General features: G+C 43.2%; 1 protein-coding gene across 1 annotated transcript in view; it reads right to left on the bottom strand.

Moving 5' to 3' along the window:
- Positions 1-21,993, bottom strand: part of MANBA (mannosidase beta) — a 66,179-nt gene extending 44,186 nt beyond the window's left edge. The window contains exons 1-3 of the mRNA XM_075849762.1: positions 21,684-21,993; positions 15,642-15,736; positions 2,064-2,169 (exon numbers count right to left, since the gene is read on the bottom strand). Coding sequence (XP_075705877.1) covers positions 2,064-2,169; positions 15,642-15,736; positions 21,684-21,881 — 399 coding nt within the window. The 5' untranslated portion in view covers positions 21,882-21,993. The remainder of the gene's footprint in view (positions 1-2,063; positions 2,170-15,641; positions 15,737-21,683) is intronic.
- Positions 21,994-22,240: the final 247 nt, after the last annotated feature.

The raw sequence follows: 22,240 nt of genomic DNA, 5'->3' as shown, positions 1-22,240 counted from the left end.
TGACAGCGGCATTTAAGGGGTTAAACTACAGCGATCGGAGAGGACAGTGATCGCTGTAGTTGCAGTGGGATGTCGGCTGTATATTACAGCCGACATCCGATGAAGATGGAGCGAGCACAGCTCCTGTGCCCGCTTCATCCTCAGGGCGTTACTATACGCCCATTTTCGGGAAGGGGTTAATAAAAATAGTGTTTTGTTTTTTTACACCGCTTTCTCTGATCTCCTCACGTATCTCACAGAAGTGAGGAGATCAGAGAAAGTGACAGGAGCTTTCTCCTGCAGACGACGTCACAGACGGCTGTGATTGGTCAGTCTTCAGAGACTGACCAATCACAGCAATCGCCGGCATTGGGGACTGCTAATTGGTCCCCAGGCCGGTAGCAGAGACGGTTAGCTGTCAATGACAGCTGCCGCCGCTGTTCTGTCACTATGTGATTTCACATAGTGACAGTTTATTCCTGCGCCGTAATAGTACGTCGAAGGTACGCTGGCATAAGCGGCCAGCGACGTACTATTACGGCGAAGGTACGCAAGGGGTTAATGATCTCTGCTTGTTGTTATTCAGTAGGAACATTCATTGTTTACTTCCAGTGGATAAATTCTGTTCTTTGTCATGTGATGACACACAGGTGCACGGCTTGTTACAGTTAGTTTGTGTATCACAGCTGTGTCTTCTAACGATCCCAGCACCTGTATGTCATCACATGGCCATGGACAGAAGTTTATCCACTGGAAGTAAACAACGAATGATCCTACTGAATAACAACCAGCAGAGAACTTGAAAACCGTGAGGAATTAAAGGTGTTTTTTAGACAGTAAAAATTGATGGCCTATCCTTAGGATAGGCCATTAATAGCTAATGGGTCAAGGTCCGCCTCCCGGGACCCCCGTCGATCAGCTGTTTTGAAGGGTGTGCAGAGCTCGTATGAGCGCGGTTTCCCCTTCATATCTACTTGATTACTGTGAATCGTTGACACTGATGTAGTGGCGATTCACAGGTAATGCAGCCTTTTCTTCCATTCACTTCAATGGCAGAACAAGGCTGCAATACCTGTGATTCGCTAAATCCGTGTCGACGATTCACAATGAGCAAGTAGAAATGAATGTTAAACAGCACTCGTACGAGTGCTGCACCCCCTTCAAAACAGCTGATCGACAGGGGTCCCGAAAGTCAGACTCCGACCCATCAGCTATTTATGGCCTATCCGGAGGCTTGAAAACCCCTTTTATACGGAAAATTGTATAACTTGTAATGATACAAAAAATAAGTCATTTGATGAAACCGGACAACCTCTTTTAAACAAAATAAAAGCCATGTACACAAAGGCAAGCAATGCAGTTCCTAAGTGTAGGCTTAGCTCCGGCTATCCCTATCCCTCTTATCTAAATTGTGAACCAGCAAAGGGCTCTTTTCCTCCACAAATCAGTGAAATGTTAGCGAACAGGTAAGGGGGGGGGGGGGGGGACACCAAGCTCTGCATACCCCAGAACAGTGGAATGTGATGAAAAACAGTAACCGCAGGTCAGCCCTATTTTTATTTTTGCTACATGCACATTTCTAAATTACGTCAGAACGGGACCCTGAACAGACACAAATGGAAACCAGAGGTTTCTGTTTCCATCACCATTGATTTCAATGGTGACAGATCCGGTGCCCATGGGTCCCGTTTGTGTCTGTTGTGCACCGGACCCGTCGTTTTGCCGGAAGCAATAGCATAGAGGCATACCAATGCAGAGGGCACGTAGTACTACGTGATGAGCATTTATAGGACTAGGTTATTCCTGGCCACGCAAAGTCCTACATTGCAGGAGCCGCTCTTTATAGTCCTTTGCTCTGGTTTGTAAAGGGGAATATTGAGCAGAGAACCATCTCCTTATTACATTCACATGTCCTAACAGACATATGGTCAGGGTCTGCCCTATTGGGACAACATATTTAACTCACAGCCAGTTTACACTTTAATGATCAGATTCAGATCTTGGCCATTTGGCACAATCTATAGAGTCATATTGTATGGTCATTTGGTTATACGAAAAGCAGCAGAATTTAACTTTCTACTCACATATCTATTGAACATGTTCTGCGTTTTTGCAAGAAGAATTGTGTTAAGAAGAATAGTAGAAATGGTGTCAATCCCTTCACAAACCAAGATGACTTTCTGCCAAAGTCTAAAACAAAATAGATTTGATAAACTAGGTTAGGGAAAAGAAAAGAAATCACATGTAAATGAAGAAACACAAAAGTGGTAGAACCATTACACGGACATAAAAAGCATATATTGGCCCAGATTTACTAGGACTTTAGCAGAATCCCACTGGAGTAAGAGCACAAGCATCTTTAATAAATTTGTTGCACCTTGGGCTGTCCGTGCGCCACAAACTTAAATGTATGCCAGCTACAAACTGGTGTAGGTTTACGCTGTAATTTACGTCAATCTCTGGCATAAATTATAGTAAATGTCCCCTTTACGCTAAATTCCGCCTACCTTTCTAAAGTGGCGACAGCGTTGTAGAGCAGAAAAACACACACATTTGTGCGCAAAACAGGCATGAACCAAAATATGCAATATTCTTCTGCCAGAATACTGGTGCAAAAAGCATAATAAATCTCTACCATGGTCTTTTCACTTTGCCACAAAATACATCTACCGTATGTTGGATCATGGTAAATGCAATCCTCTAAAAATATACTAGGTCAGGTCTGTAGTGGTTTAAAATAGGTACATATCCTGGAAAGGGACACCATGTTATGCTCCTCTTTATTAACCCGATTACGTGATGGTTAAAAAGAAAAATATACATATATGGCTCTTCTAAATTTGTTTCAGTAGCCATAAATTGCGTCCACCTCCTATTTAGGAGGCAGCCCCCACAGCTTCTTCTAATATGAAGGACCAGGCATGTCAAAACACTTTCCTTTAAAGAGGACTTGTCACCTCTCCTGACATGTGTTTTTCCCATAAAATCACAATTCTGAGGCATCTTTTCTTAAAACTCTGCATTGTTCTGTTCCTGTTATTCCCGCATGGAAATGTATGAATAAATTGACAACTGGATGTTACTATTCCATTTGAAAAGGAAAGTGCCCCTTCACAGTCTGGCACAGTCAGCACTGATTGGACTGTGTAGAGAGACCCCCCCCCCCTCTTAACTGATAAAACATTTCTAGGAGGAATAACAGAGGAACAGCACAATGCAGAGTTCCAAGAAAAGATGCTCCAGAATTCTTATATTATGGGGAATCTAGGAGAGCTGACAGGTCCCCTTAACCCCTTCCCTCCTCAGCCCTTTTTCTGATTTTCACTTTTGTTTTTTTCTTCCCCACCTTCCAAAAGCTATGATTTTTTTATTTTTCCATCTATATAGCCATACGAGGGCTTGTTTTTTCCGGGACAAGTTTTAGATTTTCATGGCACCATTTATTCTACCACATAATGTACTGGGAAGCTGTAAAAAAATTACTTGCAGGGTGAAATGGGGAAAAAAAAACAGCGATTACGCCATTTTTTGGGGGGGGTTTACGGGGTCCATCAGGCGGAAAAAACTACATTCACCTTATTCTACAGGTTGATACGATTACGGTGATACCAAATTTATATGTATTGTTTTAGGTTTTACCACTTTTAAACCATTTGCTAATTTAAAAAAATCTTTTGTGTTGCCGTATTCTGAAAGCCAGAACTTTTTTATTTTTCCATCAATTTAGCGAAGTGAGGGCTTACTTTTTTGTGGCGAGTTGCAGTTTTCACTGATACCATTTTGGGGTATATGTGACTTTTTGATCACTTTTTATTTCATTTTTTTGGAGCGCTAAGGTGACTAAAAAACAGCAATTTGCGTGTTTTACATACTTTTTTTTTACGGCATTCACCGAACGGGTTAAAAAAACACTATATTGTGATAGTTCTGAGTTATACGGACGCGGCGATACCAGTTATTTTAATTTTAATTTTTTTTTAACATTGATTTAGGGGGTAAAAAAAGCGTGAAAAGGTTTTTTTTTTTAACTTAATACTTTTTTTTTTGGAACATAACAAAAAACTTTATTTAATTATTTTTTACTTTTTTTTTATTAGCCCCCCCTAGGGGACTTGAAGCAGCGATCGTTGGATCGGTTGCACGATATACTGCAATACTAATGTATTGCAGTATATTGCGATTCTGACAGTCTACTTTGAAGCCCTGCCAGAGCTTCAAAGGAGTACAAAGATTGCGGACCTGGGGGCCTTTGTTAGGCCCAATCTCACCGTGGGGGGTGGGGGCAATGGCGTGTTTGAGGGGGCACCCCCCTGATTCTAACACTTTAAATGTCGCGGTCGCGATTGATCGCGGAATTTAAGGTGTTAAGCGGGCGGAATCAAAGTGATCTTTGATTTCGCCCGTTGCAGGGAGGTGTCGGCTACGTGTAAAAGCCGTCACCTGCTCTGTTTGGAGCGAGCTCAGACCGTGAGCTCGCTCCATACTTCCCCTTAACCCTCATCACGCACAGTTACGTGATTTTGCGTTAAGGGCTTAAATAAACTCAGCTAAAATGGGGAAAGGAATGGGGGGTTAAGAGAAGTGACACTTTTAGGTCCTCCATAATGCATTTGTAATTCTATTGTTCTGCTACGTGAGAGGAGCAGAACAAAGAAAATGCTGGAAACACAGGCTCCGTTAACAACGGAGACAACCGGCACCCGACGGAACCCATTGACTTTGCCACGATGATGTCATTAAAGACGAAATGTCAACACAATGGCAAGCGTTTATCCTCACCACTTATTTTCCTCGATGCATGACGAAACATTAGGTGACGTCACACATCAAGGAAAACAACAGCTGGGGGAGGGGGGGATTGTAGATTAGGTCCCAGAAAACTCCTTTAACCCCTTAATGACCAGCCAACTTTAAACCTTAATGACCAAGCCATTTTTTACGTTTTTCCATCGTCGCATTCCAAGAGCTATAACTTTTTTATTTTTGCGTCGACATAGCTGTATAAGGTCTTGTTTTTTGCGGGACAAGTTGTATTTTTTAACAACGCCATTTTGAGGTACATATTATTTATTGATTAACTTTTATTAACTTTTTTTTTGGGGGGGGAATAGAAAAAAACCTGAAATTTTGCCACTCTTTTTCGCGTCTTAAATCCACGCCATTTACCGTGTGGTATAAATAACACAATAACTTTATTCAGCGGGTTGTTATGATTGCAACGATACCAAATTTGTATCGTTTTTGTATGTTTTACTACTTTTACACAGTAAAATTATTTGTTTTTGCGTCTCCATATTTCAAGAGCCATAACTTTTTTTATTGTTCCGCCGATGCGGTTGTATGAGGGCTTTTTTTTTTGCAGGAAGACTTGTCGTTTTTATTGGTACCATTTTGCAGTAGACTTTTTGATCACTTTTTATCACATTTTTTTAAAGTCAGGATTCACAGATAACAGCAATTTTTCCATAGTTTTTTATTTAATTTTTTACGGCGTTCACCATGCGGGTTAAATAATGTAATAGATTTATAGTCGGGGTCGTTACAGACGCAGCAATACCAAATATGCGTAACTTTTTTACTTTATTTTGGGTTTTTAATAGTAAAGCATTTTGTAAGGGGAAAAAGTGGGTTTTTCCATTTTTTTTTTCATTAACTTTATTCAACTTTTTTTTTTACTTTTTTACTAGTCCCACTAGGGGACTATAATATGCGATTCTCCGATCGCTATTATAATACACTGCAATACTTCTGTGTAAAACGGACAGGCATCCGGCATGATCTAGCAGGCATTCGCTACAGGCAGACCTGGGGGCCTTTATTAGGCCCCCGGCTGCCATTGGAAACACAGACACACTGCGATCTTATCGCCGGGTGTCGGTGGGATGAGAGGGAGCTCCCTCCCTCTCTCCAAAACCACTCAGATGCGGTGCACGCTATTGAGCACCGCATCTGAAGGGTTAAACGGGTGAGATCGATACTTATATCGATCTCACCCGGCAGAGCAGGGACGCCCCCAGCCCTCAGCTGCCTCTGGCAGCTGAGAGCAGGGAGATTTGACAGCTCCCTGCTCTGTTTACGTTATCCTGATGCAGTGCTGTAAAAAGGCATATGCATCAGAATAAAGCCCGTTAGGGGCCGCCGTTAAAAGGCGTATTGGCGGTCACTAACTGGTTGAGGCCTGATTTACACGAGCGTGTGCGTTTTGCACATGCAAAAAACGCGGCGTTTTGCGTGCGCAAAAGGCACTTAACAGCTGCGTTTGTCATCAGTGTATGATGCGCGGCTGCGAGATTTTCTCGCAGCCGCCATCATTTTGACACTCCGTTTGGATGTTTGTAAACAGAAAAGCACGTGGTGCTTTTCTGTTTACATTCAGAGAATGACAGCTGATGCGCGAACCACGCAGTTCGCACGGAAGTGCTTCCGTGCGACCTGCGTGGTTTTCACGCACCCATTGACTTCAATGGGTGTGTGATGCGCAAAAAAACGCAGAAATATAGAACATGTCGTGAGTTTTACGCAGCGGACTCACGCTGCACAAAACTCACGGACTGTCTGCACTGCCCCATAGCCTAATATAGGTGCGTACGACTCGCGTGAAAAGCACGCGCGTCGCACGCGTGTATATTACGCTCGTCTAAATGATGCCTAAGGCTTATTTCACATCTGCGTTGGAGACTGTTAGGGGCCTCAGTCGCAGATTCCGTCGAAAATACCAGAAATAGTGCAGCAAGCTGCGTTGTTGTTTCTGGTAAAACCACGGACACCCCCGACGGAAACCTGATAGCACCCATTAAAGTCATAGGATTCTGTCGGGGGCCGGTTGTCTCCGTTGTTTAACGGAGCCTGTGCATGCAGCATTTTCTTTGTTCTGCTCCTCTCACGGAGCAGAACAAGAGAATGACAAACGCAGATATGAACAGGGCTGAATCCTTATTCTATTTCACTGATCCTATGAAGTCGGGGGCTTCTCTTTTGTGTATTGATACAAGTTTTCTTCAAATATCGTAAAAATGGATAGAACTCAACAACAGTGAAAAGCATTATTTTAGCTTCCATGCTTTTTAGGGTCAGAAAAAAAGTGTAGTACTTGTATCTGCAGAGATTCCACATGAAGGAAGCGTCCCAACATTGCTTTGAAATTTGCCATCTGCTTTATGGATGAGACATGCATCGACCGCTATGGACATTACCCACGTATATAGCTTAAATGTGTTTATTCAAACAACAGTGTTTCCATCTCAATCATCAAATGGATGATAATAGGGAACAATAGATCAAGTTGCACAAGAAGTTTATATCTTTCTGAATCTATTATATAAAATCATGTTACTGCAGCCATCACATCCAAGTCTATAACATGCCTTACACCAAGAGTATATTCACACACAGCAGAATATAGCAGCATGTGTATGGACTTCTGCAAGCCCCAATCAGATGAATTAGACAGTTGCAACAAATCTACCCTATGTAAACATACCTGAATAAAGCCTTTTATTCCCCCATTTCAGGGAACTTTTTCATCACCAATTTAAGGCAACACAAGTATAGAATAGAGCCAGCGAACATAATGGGCGTAATTCAAATAACCGTAACATAGTTTGGTGTAATAATTTATAGCTGTAATTTTCTATTTAGGCACATAAAATGCAGATTAAATTACAAGAAGGAAACTATAAAAACCGTATACAAATAAATGTCAAGGACATGCTAATATCCTTAATCCCTACCGTGAAATAAATACAGTAAATGCGTCATTCCAAACAAATGTTGCAAAACAAATGAATAACAAAGACAATTCTCGAATCATTGCACACAAAATCTGGATAACAGGAAGGACAAAAAGAAAAAAACCGTGGGACTGCACTTAACTAATTTAGAGATTAGGTTGCATCTCTCGTTTAAAGAGAACCTTTCACCCCCCCATACATGTGCAGCATGTATGGGGAGGGCTGCACAAACCCTGGGGCACTTTACATTTTTTTTTCTACCTCCCTCCGTTATTTAGCTATCGGTGCCGTTATATTTGGCACCCGATATTTAAAGAACCCCCTGAACAGTCAACGGGGCGTGTACTGGCAAGGGGGCGTGTTACTATGATATGGACAGTGCCACAGCATGAGAGTGTGCGATTGCAGTCTCTTCATCCGAACAGGCGAGGGGGCGTGTCAGTGCTACGAACAGTGACACACCCCCTTCCCTCAAAGTACAAGACTGATCTCTCACAAGAGCTGGAGATGAGAGCTCTCCACAGCTCTGTCCGTAGCAGTGACACGCCCCCTTGACTGTTCGGATGAAAAGACTGCAATCACATACTCTCTCATGCTGTGGCACTGTCCATATCTGATTCGACAGTGTCGCAGCCATAGTAACACGCCCCCTTGCCAGTACACGCCCCCTTGTTATTTAAATATCGGGCGCCAAATATAACGGCACCGATATCTAAATAACGGAGGGAGGTAGAATTTTTTTTTAAAGTGCCCCAGGGTTTGTGTAGCCCTCCCCATTACATGCTGCAAATGTATGGGGAGGTGAAAGGTTCTCTTTAAAGGGTTATTCCCAACAGAGACATTTATGGCTTATCCGCAGGTTATGCCATAAAAGTCCAATAGATGTGTCTCCCAGCATTGGGACCCACACTTCTTTAGAGAATGGAGGTCCCCCAACCCTGACCCACTCGATGCGGTGGCAGATAAAAAAAAAACTTTAACCCCTTAAGGACACGGCCAATTTTGGCCTTGAGGACAGAGCAATTTTTTGACATTTCCCTCTTTGCATCCCGACGCTCATTACTCTTATTTTTTGTACGACGTAGTTGTATGAGACTTTCTTTTTTACGGGACGAGTTGTACTTTAGGTAGGTACCATTTTTTGGTACAAATACATTATCGTTTAATTTCTATACATTTTTATTTTGGCGAAAATGCAGAAAAAAAGCAGTTCCGCAGCAGTTTTAATATTTTTTTGTTTACACCATAAACCGATCATCATAAATAATGTTATACATTTGTTGTACAGGTTGTTACGGTCGCCGCGATACCAAATATGTCTATATTATTTCATTTTTTGGGACTTATATTTTAAAAAGTTTATTTATTATAAAAAATGTGTTTGTGTATTTTTCTTACTTTTTACTTATTTATCATAAAAAATTTTTTACATTCATTTAACTTTTTTTTTTAATCCCATAAAGGGATTTATCATTTTGATTTTTATTTTGTAACTGCAATGTACTGCCATAGATCTATATACCAGTACATTAGCCTGTGCACGGATTGTACACAGGCAGTTGTTAGGGCATACCTCAGTATGCCCTAACAACAGGAAATATGTTCAGACAGCCCTGGGGTCCTTCAATGGACCCTGGGCTGTCTGCCCATATGAGTTGTAGGCTTTGATCGCGTCACAGTTATCTTCTGTGACGCGATCAATGTGCAGTCCCCCCTCTTTGAATGCCGCGATCAGCTTTCATCGCGGCGTTCAAAGGGTTAACGGCAGAGAGAAGATGTTTCTCTCCTCTCCGCTGTCAGAGCGGGGCCGTGGCTGTGTATTACAGCCGTTGCCCCGCTCTCGATCGCAAGCAGAGACGGCTGTCACACAGGACGAATATGCTCGTCCTAATGCGCAAAGTGCTCGCCGCTCAGGAGGAGCATTCTCGTCCTGTGTTGGCAACCAGTTAAAAGGAAAATATGTTAATAAAAACCCAAAATTTAGTATCTCAGAAAATTAGAATGTAATATAAGCCCAATTTCAAAAATTATTTTTAAAGGCATGGTGTTGCCCTAAAAACATGTTTTTTTTAAAAAAATTAAACATTTAGTGTGTGGGTGATTAAACATTGTTCAAATTTTTATTTTTATTTTTGGCACGAGCCATGTAATATTATAAATTATTTCTAATTTATAATACTACCCATTTTTGGCCACTAGATGGGGCTGTTCCCAAAATTGCAGCATTGCAACATTGGGTTAAAAGCCCTCGCTCTAGTGAGCTCTCAGCATCCCCCCCTCCTTTATCCTGGCTAGTGCCGGGATAAACGAGGGGTTTGAAAGGTTTAACCTGCTACACTGCGTGTCGCCATTTTTTGAGGTAACCCACAGTGTAGTAGGTTTACATATAGTAGTAAACACACACAAACACTAACATACATTGAAATCTCTTACCTGCTCCTGCCGCCGCGGCTCCCTCTGGCCCGTCCGCTCCGTTTGCTGCCGCTGTTCCATGTGCACAAGTCCGGAAGCCGCGACCGGAAGTAGTAATATTACTGTCCGGCCGCGACTTCCGGTCCACAGGAAAATGGCGCCGGACGGCGCCAATTTCGAATAGGACTGTGTGGGAGCGGCGCATGCGCAGTTCCCACACAGACGCCGTACACGGCAGTCAATGGGACGGGAGCCGTTCGCAGTCCCTATGGGACTGTGGCTGCCGTGTTCCATGTCTGTGTGTGTCGTTAATCGGCACACACAGAAATGGAACAAAAAATGGCAGCCCCCATAGGGAAGAAAAAGTGTAAAAATAAGAAACAGTAAAACACAAACACACAAATGAATATAAACGTTTTTATTACAGCACTAACATCTTTAACATATAAAAAAATTATTTGCGATGACACTGTTCCTTTAATACCGAAATGTTGTCCTACTGAAAAGTATGTACAGTATATGCCCTCAATACTTGGTCGGGGCTCCTTTTGCATGAATTACTGCATCAATGTGGCGTGGCATGGGGGTGATCAGCCTGTGGCACTGCGGAGGTGTTATGAAGTCCAGGTTGCTTTGATAGCGGCATTCAGCTCGTCTGCAATGTTGGGTCTGGGGTCTCTCATCTTCCGCTTGACAATACCCCATAGATTCTCTATGGGGTTTAGGTCAGGCGAGTTTGCTGGCCAATCAAGCTCAGTGATACTGTGGTTATTAAACCAGGTATTGGTACTTTTGGCAGTGTGGGCAGGTGCCAAGTCCTGCTGGAAAATGAAATCAGCATCTCCATAAAGATTGTCAGCAGCGGGAAGCATGAAGTGCTCGAAAATTTCCTGCTAGACGGCTGCGCTGACTCTGGATTTTATATAACACAGTGGTCCAACACTGCTGCTCAGTGGTCCAAAGTCCTGTTTTCAGATGAAAGTAAATTTTGCGTTTCATTTGGAAATCAAGGTCCCGGAGTCTGGAGGAAGAGTGGAGAGGCGTCAATCCAAGTAGCTTGCGGTCCAGTGTGAAGTTTCCACAGTCAGTGATGGTTTGGGGAGCCATGTCATCTGCTGGTGTTGGGCCACTGTGTTATATCAAGTCCAGAGTCAGCGCAGCCGTCTAGCAGGAAATTTTAGAGTACTTCATGCTACAGCTACGCGGTTTCCGTAACGACTATAGAACTTAATAGTAATTATGGAAACAGTGTAGCTCGCATGTTACGCTGCTTCTGTACCTGCAATTCACTACTATGAGAGTTATGGAAACCGCATAGCTCAGCGAGTTACGCAGTTTCTGTAACTTCCGACCATGTAATCAGGAAGAAGTGGCCAGGAGTCAGCGTGAGCACAAAAAGCTAGAACGGGGATTAGGGGGGCCCCATTCTGGAGATAGGTGCGTGTCCCAGTGGTGGGACCCACATCTGACATTCATGACATGTCCTGTGGATGTCATAAATGTTCTTCCTGGGAAAACCCCTTTAACCCCTTCAGGACCAAGCTCATTTTGGCCTTCAGGACCAGACCCATTTTTTCAAATCTGACATATTTCACTTTATGTGGTAATAACTCCGGAACGCTTTTACCTATCAAAGTGATTCTGAGATTGTTTTCTCGTGACACATTGGACTTTATGATAGTGGAAAAATGTGGTCGATAAATTCAATATTTACCAGTGAAAAACACCAAAATTTGGTGAAAAATTGCAAAAATTTGCATTTTTCTAAATGTAAATGTATCTGCTTGTAAGACAGGCAGTTATACCACACAAAATTGTTGCTAATTAACATCCCCCATATGTCTACTTTAGATTGGCATCGTTTTTTGAACATCCTTTTATTTTTCTAGGACGTTACAAGGCTTAGAACTTTACCAGCAATTTCTCACATTTTCAAGAAAATTTCAAAAGGCTATTTTTACAGGGGCCAGTTCAGTTGTGAAGTGGCTTTTAGGGCGTTATATATTAGAAACCGCCAAAAAGTCACCCCATTTTAAAATCTTCACCCCTCAAAGTATTCAAAACAGCATTTAGAAAGTTTCTTAACCCTTTAAACGTTTCACAGGAATTAAAGCAACGTAGAGGTGAAATTTTCAAATTTCATTTTTTTTTTGCAGAAATTCATTTTTATTCTATTTTTTTTGTAACACAGAAGTTTTTACCAGAGAAATGCAACTCAATATTTATTGCCCAGATTCTGCAGTTTTTAGAAATATCCCACATGTGGCCCTAGTGTGGTAATGGACTGAAGCACCGGCCTCCGAAGCAAAGGAGCACCCAGTGGATTTTGGGCCTCCTTTTTATTAGAAAATATTTTAGGCTCCATGTCAGGTTTCAAGGGCTCTTTCGGTGCCAAAACAGTGGAAATCCACCAAAAGTGACCCCATTTTGGAAACTACACCCCTTGAGGAAATTATCTAGGGGTATAGTGAGCATTTTGACCCCGCAGGTTTTTTGCAGAAATTATTGGAAGTAGGCCGTGAAAATAAAAATCGTCATTCTTTCAAAGATTATGTAGGTTTAGCTAATTTTTTCTAATTTCCACGAGGACTAAAGGAGAAAAAGCACCACAACATTTGTAAAGCAATTTCTCCCGAGTAAAACAATACCCCACATGTGGTTATAAACGGATGTTTGGACACACGGCGGAGCTTAGAAGGGAAAGAGCGCCATTTGGCTTTTGGAGCTCAAATTTAGCAGGAATGGTTTGCGGAGGCCATGTCGCATTTGCAAAGCCCCTGAGGTACCAAAACAGTGAAAACGCCAAAAAAGTGACTCCATTGAGAAAACTACACCCCTTGAGGAATCCATCTAGGGGTGTAGTGAGCATTTTGCCCCCACAGGTGTTTCATAGATTTTATTAGAATTGGGCAGTGAAAATAAAAAAAATCCTTTTTCTTCAATAAGACGTAGCTTTAGCTCCAAATTTTTAATTTTCTCAACAAATAAAGGAAAAAAAGAACCCCAACGCTTGTAAAGCAACTTCTCTGGAGTACGGCAATACCCCACACGTGGTCGTAAAATGCTGTTTGGGCACACGGCAGGGCTCAGAAGGGAAGGAGCGCCATTTGCTTTTGGTGTACAGATTTTGCTGCATTTGGTTTCTGGTCGCTATGTTGCATTTGCAAAGTCCCTGTGGGACCAAAACAGTGGATCCCCCCCAGAAGTGACGCCATTTTGGAAACAACACCCTCAAGGTATTCACCTAGGGGTGTAGTGAGCATGTTAACCCCACAGGTGTTTTGCAGAAATTCGTGTGCACACGATGTGGGAGAATAAAAATGGGAATTTTTCCTTAGATACGCCAATATGTGGTGCCCGGCTTGTGCCACCATAACAAGACAGCTCTCAATTATTATGCGGTGTTTCCCTGTTTTAGAATCACCCTACATGTGGCCCTAATCTTTTGCCTGGACATTCGACAGGGCTCAGGAGTGAAAGAGTACCATGTAAAATTGAGGCCTAATTTGGCGACTTATAAAGTATTGGTTCACAATTGCAGAGGCTTTGATGTGAAATAATAAAAGAAACCCCTGAGAAGTGACCCCATTTTGGAAACTGCACCCCTCAAGGCATTTATTAAGAGGTGTAGTGAGCATTTTCACCCCACGTGTCTTTTCCATAAATGATTGCGCTGCGGAAGGTACAAATTAAATAGTTTCCCTAGATATGCCAATTCAGTGTCAAATGTCATGCCCAGCTTGTGCCACTTTTTTTTTTATATACACCGTTCACCGTACGTTATAAACTACATGTTACCTTTATTCTGCGGGTCAGTACGATTCCGGCGATACCAAATTTATAGAACTTTTTTATAACTTTTTGCACAATAAAATTACTTTTGGAAAGAGAATGTATTTTTTCTGTCGCCAAGTTGTGAGAGCCATAACTTTTACATTTTTTCGTCGATGAAGCTGTGTGAGGGCTTGTTTTTTTTGCGAGACGAGGTATAGATTTTATCGGTACCATTTTTGGATACATGCGACTTTTTGATCACTTTTTATTTCAATTTTTGGAAGACAGTGACCAAAAAAACAGTAATTATGGCAGTGTTTTTGAGTTTTTTTTTTACGGCGTTCACTGTGCGGAATAAATAACATAATATTTTTATAGTTCAGGTCGTTACGATCGCTGCGATACCAAATATGTATGGCTTTATTATTTTTTTCAATAATAAATGACTTATAAGGGAAAAAGGGCGATTGTGTTTTGTGTTATTATTTGAAACTTTTATTGTATGTTTTCCAACTTTTATTTTTACTTTTTTTACACTTTTTTTTTACACTTTTCTTTAGTCCCACTAGGGGACTTGAATGTCCAACTATTTGTTTGATGTTCTAATACATTGCACTACCTATGTAGTGCAATGTATTGGAACTGTCAGTTGTTCACTGACAGCAAGACGATTAGGCTCCGCCTCTGGGCGGGGCCTAATCAGCTTACGTAATGGCAGACAGGAGTCCATTGTTAGGGCTCCTGTTGCCATGGTAGCAGTCGCCAGCCTTGCCATCGCATGGCAAGGCTGCCGATTTTCTACAAACCTCTAGGATGCAGCGATCACAATGGATCGCTGCATCGAAGGGGTTAATGCCAGGAATCGGAGCTAGCTCCGGTTCCTGGCGATAGATCGGGGTGTCCGCTGTTACATACAGCGGACACCCACTGCTGATGACGCCGGCTCAGCTTCTGAGCCGGAAGCTGAGCCGGCGCCATCTTGCCGATGTTACCGGAAGCCTCCTGGGCCCCGCCGACGACGGGGCATAGGAGGATTCCGTTACAGGCTGATCGGGAGGTAAGCATTAGCCCTCCGATCGCCTTTGCAGCCACCGGCAACCCAGCGATCACGTTGCTGGGGTGCCGGTGGCTATAAACTCCTCACATGCTGCGATCTCTATTGAACGCAGCATGTGAGGGGTTAATCGGTCGGATCGGTGGCTAGCTCCGGTCCTGGCCGATACCTTAGGGTGCCAGCTGTAACATACAGCTGTCACCCGGTGGTGATGTCGCTGGCTCAGCTCCTGAGCCAGCTTCATCTCCATGACGTATATTTACGTGAAAAGGCGGTAAGCCACCGATTTTAATGACGTATATATACGTGATCCGGCGGGAAGGGGTTAATGGTCTGTCTCACCATATACAATTGTGATACGAAAACAGTGCAACCCTTGTCAAGGTCAACACAAGGTAAATGGATAAGACATTTATACCAATATTCGTTGTCATAATAATCTAAAGTGACAAAAGATTAAATTGTTCTTCACTGATAAGGATCTTTGTTTCACTGCAATTATCAGCCACTGTTCTAGATTGTGAATACGTATAAATTGGTTAGTGTATAGAAGAATTATGATCGATTTCTTTTTTTTCCTTGTTTATTCTCTTTTCTTTGAAAGTACTTGGCAACCAATGGAAATAAAAAAGGTAGGGATGTGCAATGAAAAGACAAACATAATATACATCTCATTTAGATAAACCACAAACCTTATTTGAGGTGGAAGTGTAAATGTCTTGCTGTATGTCCACTCATCGTGTACAATCCATCTGTAATTGACGTCATTAAATCCTATGTAGGGATCCTTCATAAACCAAAAAGTGCAAGGATAAAAATAAGAAACATTTAATAGTTGACAGCAAAATGCAAAAAAAAAAAAAAAAAAAAATGAAAAAAAGGACATTGTTGTTGAGGGTCTTTATTATATTGCCCACATAGGTCAGGAGCCAGGTTTAGTCTAAAAACGTAGGAGCGCCCTACACCTTCGGCAGTGATCTGCACTCCTAGTCAGGCTGAAGGAGGCTCGTATAGGACGGCTATTTGAGCAGTCCTCAGCCTGACTGTCCACCCCCTCTTTCTTACGGCTTAGATGCATCTAAAGGGTTAAACGAGCGGTATGCCGCTCATTGCACTTAAGTATCGGCACGTGACCACTGAGGCTAGGGAATTGCTGTAGTGGCACGTGACAGCAGCCTGAGGCTTCTGGGACCAGAGCGGCGGAGAACAGGACCTCAGCGCTTTAGCCGGGGCTTTTAAAAGGGTAAGTACCTGTTATTTTATTCCCTACCCTCCTGCAAAATTTGAAGACTCCCGGATCACCCCTTTAACCCCTTGTTGTTGCAGCCATTTTTCATTTTTATTTTTTTTTCTCCCCTCTTTCCAAAAGTCATTACTTTTTTTATTTTGTGGTTGATATAGCCGTATGAGGGCTTGTTTTTTGCAGGACGAGTTGTAGTTTTTCACCGCACCATTTATTCTTTGTCTCCGTTCAAATGTTCCGTTGTTTGTTTTTTTTGCGGAATCAATAGCGTAGTCGACTGCGCTATAGATTTCGCCCAAAAAAAACTGAAACCTTACGGAACGTAGACAAATGGAAACCATTAGCAACAGAAACGTTACCATTAAAATCAATGGTAATGCAAACGGAAAGCTATGGTTTCTATTCGTGGGTTCCCCTGACGGAAAGGTCTGACGGAACTCATCAACGGAACCTAACGCTGGTGTGAACGCACCCTTAGACTCCATAGTATGCGGTGCTTGGAGAGGCCATGAATGGAGCCCGGAAGCGAGCATTGCGCAGACTCAGAGGCTGGCGCATGCGTAGAGGAACTTCCCACACTCATGCAATAGTACAGCGCAGGCGCTGGTTATAGAGTGTCTCATGCGCAGAATATAACAAGCTACCTAGGCAGCATGACGCCAGGGAGCAGCCCCAGAGAAAGAGGACAAAGATCGCACAGATAGTAGGAAATTCGCCAAATAATAAAAGTGACTAAGGGTATGTTCACACGCAATGGTTTCGGACATAATTCGGGTGTTTTACGCATCGAATTACGCATGAAAACACGGTTACAAACATCTGCCCATTGCTTTCAATGAGAATTATGATGTTCTGTTCCCACGAACCTTTATTTTACGCGTCACTGTCAAAATATGGCACGTAAAATGACGGATCATCAAAAGAAGTGCAGGACGCTTCTTGGGATGTTTTTGGAGGAGTTTTCCTTTAAAAAACAGCTCCAAAAACGCAAAACGCGAGAAGTTTTCGCCTGAAAATAGCTCCGTATTTTCAGACGTTTTTGCTCACTGCGTGTGAACATACCCTAATGTATAATTACCTCTTTGAGCACACCTGTTTTTTGGGGCAAATATTGCTTAGTAAATATTAGGTGCACAGTACCATATAGATCAGGGGTCTCAAACTCGGCCGGGTAAATGGGCCACACATAGAAAAAGTGTGAAGTTGACGTGTCGCATTACTTTTAAATTTGATACAATACAAAATCAATTAGCTATTTGAACTACTATAAGGGTATGTTCACACGGCTTATTTTCACACGTTTTTTGAGCAGTAAATGGCCCCAAAAAATCGGAAGCAGAACGCTTCCAAACATCTGGCCATTGATTTCAATGGGAAAAACGGTGATCTGTTCCGACGGGCCGTTTATAATGCGTCAGTTTTTAAAAACGGCCGCGAAAAAGAAGCGCATGTCATTTCTTGAGCCGTTTTTCATTGACCCTATAGAAAAATAGCTCCAAAGTGGCCGTAAAAAAACGACGCGACAAAACGCGAGTTGCTAAAAAAAAAATGGCTGAAAATCAGGAGTTGTTTTGCCTTGAAAACAGCTCCGTATTTTCAGACGTTTTTTAGTAAGCGTGTGCAAATACCCTAATACTACATTACTATAATAATACTACATTACTATGAGGCTGGATTCACACGAGCATGTTTGGTCCGTAAAGGACGGAACGTATTTCGGCCGCAAGTCCAGGACCGAACAAACTGCAGGGATCCAGGCTCCTAGAATCATAGTTATGTACGACGCGAAGAGTCCCTGCCTCGCTGCGGGACAACTGTCCCGTACTGCAATCATGCTTTCGGTACGGGACAGTAGTTCCACGGAGAGGCAGGGACTCCTAGCATCGTACATAACTATGATGCTAGGAGCCCGGCTCCCTGCAGTGTGTTCGGTCCGGGACTTGCGGCCAAAATACGTTCCGTCTTTTACGGAGCAAACATGCTCGTGTGAATCCAGCCTCATACTAAACTACTATAACAATAGAACATTACTATAATAGCGCTAGGTTTAATATACTAATACTGCATTACTATAACAATACTGCATTACTATTAAAGAGGCTCTGTCACCACATTATAAGTGCCCTATCTCCTATATAAAGAGATCGGCGCTGTAATGTAGGTGACAGTAATGCTTTTTATTAAAAAGAAAACTATCTATTTTTACCACTTTATTAGCGATTTTAGATTTATGCTAATGAGTTTCTCAACGGACAACTCGGCGTGTTTTACTATTGACCAAGCGGGCGTTTATACAGAGGAGTGTATGACGCTGACCAATCATTAGCATAAAGCTAAAATCGCTAATAACTTGGTGAAAATAGATTGTTTTATTAAATAAAAAGCATTACTGTCACCTACATTATAGCGCCGATCTCCTTATGTAGGAGATAGGGCACTTATAATGCGGTGACAGAGCCTCTTTAAGGTATGTTCACACGGCCTATTTTCGGCCGTTCTTAGGGCCGTAAACGCCCGAAAAATCGGAAGCAGAACGCCTCCAAACATCTGCCCATTGATTTCAATGGGAACAACGGCGTCCTGTTCCAACGGGCCGTTTTTTTATGCGGCTGTTATGAAAAACGGCCGCGTAAAAAAACGACCGCGAAAAAGAAGTGCATGTCACTTCTTGGGACGTTTTTTGAGATGTTTTTCATGGACTATTGAAAACCGCTCCAAAAACATCTGTCAAAAAACGCAGCGAAAATCACGAGTGGCTTATAAAACGTCTGAAAATCAGGAGCTGTTTTCCCTTAAAAACAGCTCCGTATTTTCAGACGTTTTTGAGTTTGCGTGTGAACATACCCTAATACTATATTAATACCACATTACTATAATACTACATTACTATAACAATAGCGCTAGGTTTAAGCTTACCATAAATTTGCGCATTTACTCCACGTGCTTATTTTAACAATCAGTTGGCAGACACAAGAATGACAAGATTGGGCAGCCCCTTGTTAGAGAGTGCCACACTGCCCTCCGTAGAGAGCGCCACACTGCCCTCCGTAGAGAGCGCCACACTGCCCTCCGTAGAGAGCGCCACACTGCCCTCCGTAGAGAGCGCCACACTGCCCTCCGTAGAGAGCGCCACACTGCCCTCCGTAGAGAGCGCCACACTGCCCTCCGTAGAGAGCGCCACACTGCCCTCCGTAGAGAGCGCCACACTGCCTTCCGTAGAGAGCGCCACACTGCCCTCCGTAGAGAGCGCCACACTGCCCTCCGTAGAGAGCGATACCTTGCCCTCCCCTGTAGATAGCGCCATTGGGACTCCCTCTAGTAGTGGAATCCCCAGCCAGAGCATAGGCCGGGGAATCCGATCCTAGAGGGAACCCCTGATGTCAGGAGCTACTCCAGGAGCGGAATCCCCTGCCAGAGTGTTGGCAACGAGGATTCCGCTCCAGGAGTAGCCACTGACGTCACTGTCCATAGATGGACAGTGACGTCAAGCGCTTCCCCGGGCACAGCGCGTAAAGTAGCGCTATGCCCGGGGAGTCCTCAGCGAGCGGAGGAGCTCCCTCTGCTCCTCCACTCTGGACTAATGCTGAAGCAGGGACCTGACTGTTCCCTGCTTCAGCATTGGGTTCAACTTTCTCCGCGTCCTGAGGACGCAGATACAGTTGACAGCGGGATATAACCCCGGCCACCCGGAACAGTGTGACACCGCCCGGAATACGGGTCTGTCCCGCTGAATCTGGGACGGTCGGGAGGTCCCCGAGGAAAATGTAGCGCTATCCACAGGGGTGTGTGGGGCGATATCTACAGGGGGGCTGCACTATCTACAGGCGGCTGTGTGGCCACAGCTCACCTGCCACCAACGATCCAGCGGGGGAAAGGGATTGCGCTCCTTCATGACATGGAGTGCCTGCGCATTCCTCCTTCGGCCTGCTCTCTCCTCTTCCAATGCAGATACGGTGCCCCGCGGGCTGCAGATAACGGCCGGCGTGTTTGAGACCCCTTAAATAGACCTATATATCAGCCCCTAGACGTGGCTCAATACCAAAACAGCATGCAGACAGTCCCAAGGCGATGTACCAATATGTCATTCTCATCAGCAGAAATATATAAGAGAATGCCTTATAGGTCTGCTCTCCTGGATCCAATTCTGATTTTGGGTTAAAAAAAAAAAAAATGAATACAAAAGCTGCAGCAAATCTGCACTGTGTGAACAAGGCCTAACAGATTTTTGCTGCCATTTGTGCCAGAATTCTGGTGCATTTTGCTTAGTAAAAGGTGTGTTCACATCAGCATCACCCTTCCGTTCATGGGTTCCGTTAGACTTTTCCGTCGGAGGAACCCATGAACGGAAAGCCAAACAGAAACCATAGCTTCCGTTTGTATTACCATTGATATCAATGGTAATGCTTCCGTTGGAATTGGTTTCCGTTTCGTAAGGTTTCGGAAGTCGACTACGCTATGGTTTCTGCAAAAAAACGGAAACCTTACGAAACAAAAACAAACGGAAACCATCTGCAATGGAAGAATTACCATTGATTTCAATGGTAATGCAAATGGAAGCTATGGTTTCCGTTTGGCCTTACGTTCATAGGATCTTCCGACGGAGGTTCAACAGAACCCATGAACAGAAGGCCAACGCTGATGTGAACAGACCCAAAATCAACCCCAATCATCTCATGGACTAGTAGATGCCATGTATCTCGCTATATGGCACCCTTAATGAGCCATTGTATTTTCCCCTCAAAGGCTTATAAGAATAATTTTTACGCACACATAATGTTAATTTTAGGTTTCATGCACATGACCGTGCCCGTAATTATGACCCGTAATTACGGGCACGGCCAGCCGGACGTTCTTACGGGCCGTGCTCCCATTATAAAGTATAGGAGCACAGTCCATAAAATAAAAAAATAGGACATGTCCTATTTTTCTCGGCAGGTTTCTATGGCACGGACACGCCTGTAGACATGCGGGAAGGTGTCCGTCGGCCATAGAAATGAATAGGCCCGTAATTACGGGCGATTTTACGGTCGTGTGCACCTTATTGTCATCTCTATATATATATATATATACACACAATAAGAAAAAGCGCAAATACATTTCTGGAAAAACTCAAATTGTTGAAAATGTGAGGTTGGCCATAGCTCACTAGGACGCTCCTGGCTCGTAGATACTATACCTTTATAAGACCCCCATTAGATACTATACCTTTATAAGACCCCGTTATATACTATACCTTTATAAGACCCCGTTAGATACTATACCTTTATAAGACCCCGTTATATACTATACCTTTATAAGACCCCCGTTAGATATTATACCTTTATAAGACCCCGTTATATACTATACCTTTATAAGACCCCCGTTAGATACTATACCTTTATAAGACCCCCGTTATATACTATACCTTTATAAGACCCCCGTTAGATACTATACCTTTATAAGACCCCCGTTAGATACTATACCTTTATAAGACCCCCGTTAGATACTATACCTTTATAAGACCCCCGTTGGATAGAGCAGTGTGCACACATCCAGGTACAGCGCCGTGCAGCTGGATAGAGCTGTTTGCGTTACGGATAGCCCACTGTCCATTCAGACTAAACACAAGCACATTCGTATGATTGGAGCATGGCGTCCCATCGGTCACTTGCAGCAGTCCTATAAAGAGCAGGAACCGGACCGGCTCCATGGCGGCTGAGGTAAGCCGGTGCCGCTGTCACATACACTGTTACCGCCATGTAAATGTCACCGACTTCCTCACTTTGCCGACCCAGTCACATGACGTGATGCGGCGGCCCCTGGCGGAGGAGGTGCGGGGAAATAAAAGGGCAGGGTTTGTCCTTGTACATGAGCTATAAGATACCAGTTACAATAATGTGTTGCCAATTATATAGTATATTTTAAAAGGATACTACGCTATAGACTAACTTTTAGCTCCATTTGTTGTGCAGTTGACTGCTAGATATTGTTCTCTGTTATCAGCCAATTCAAACACGGAAATCTTGTAAATCATTCTTCAGAGTAAAGACCGAAAATATAGGCAGCCCA

Source organism: Rhinoderma darwinii, chromosome 1 (genome assembly GCF_050947455.1).
Source record: "Rhinoderma darwinii isolate aRhiDar2 chromosome 1, aRhiDar2.hap1, whole genome shotgun sequence".
In the NCBI taxonomy this organism is placed as follows: Eukaryota; Metazoa; Chordata; class Amphibia; order Anura; family Rhinodermatidae; genus Rhinoderma; species Rhinoderma darwinii.
The sequence above is the reverse complement of the archived record's forward strand: the minus strand, read 5'-3'. Positions and strand labels throughout refer to the sequence as shown.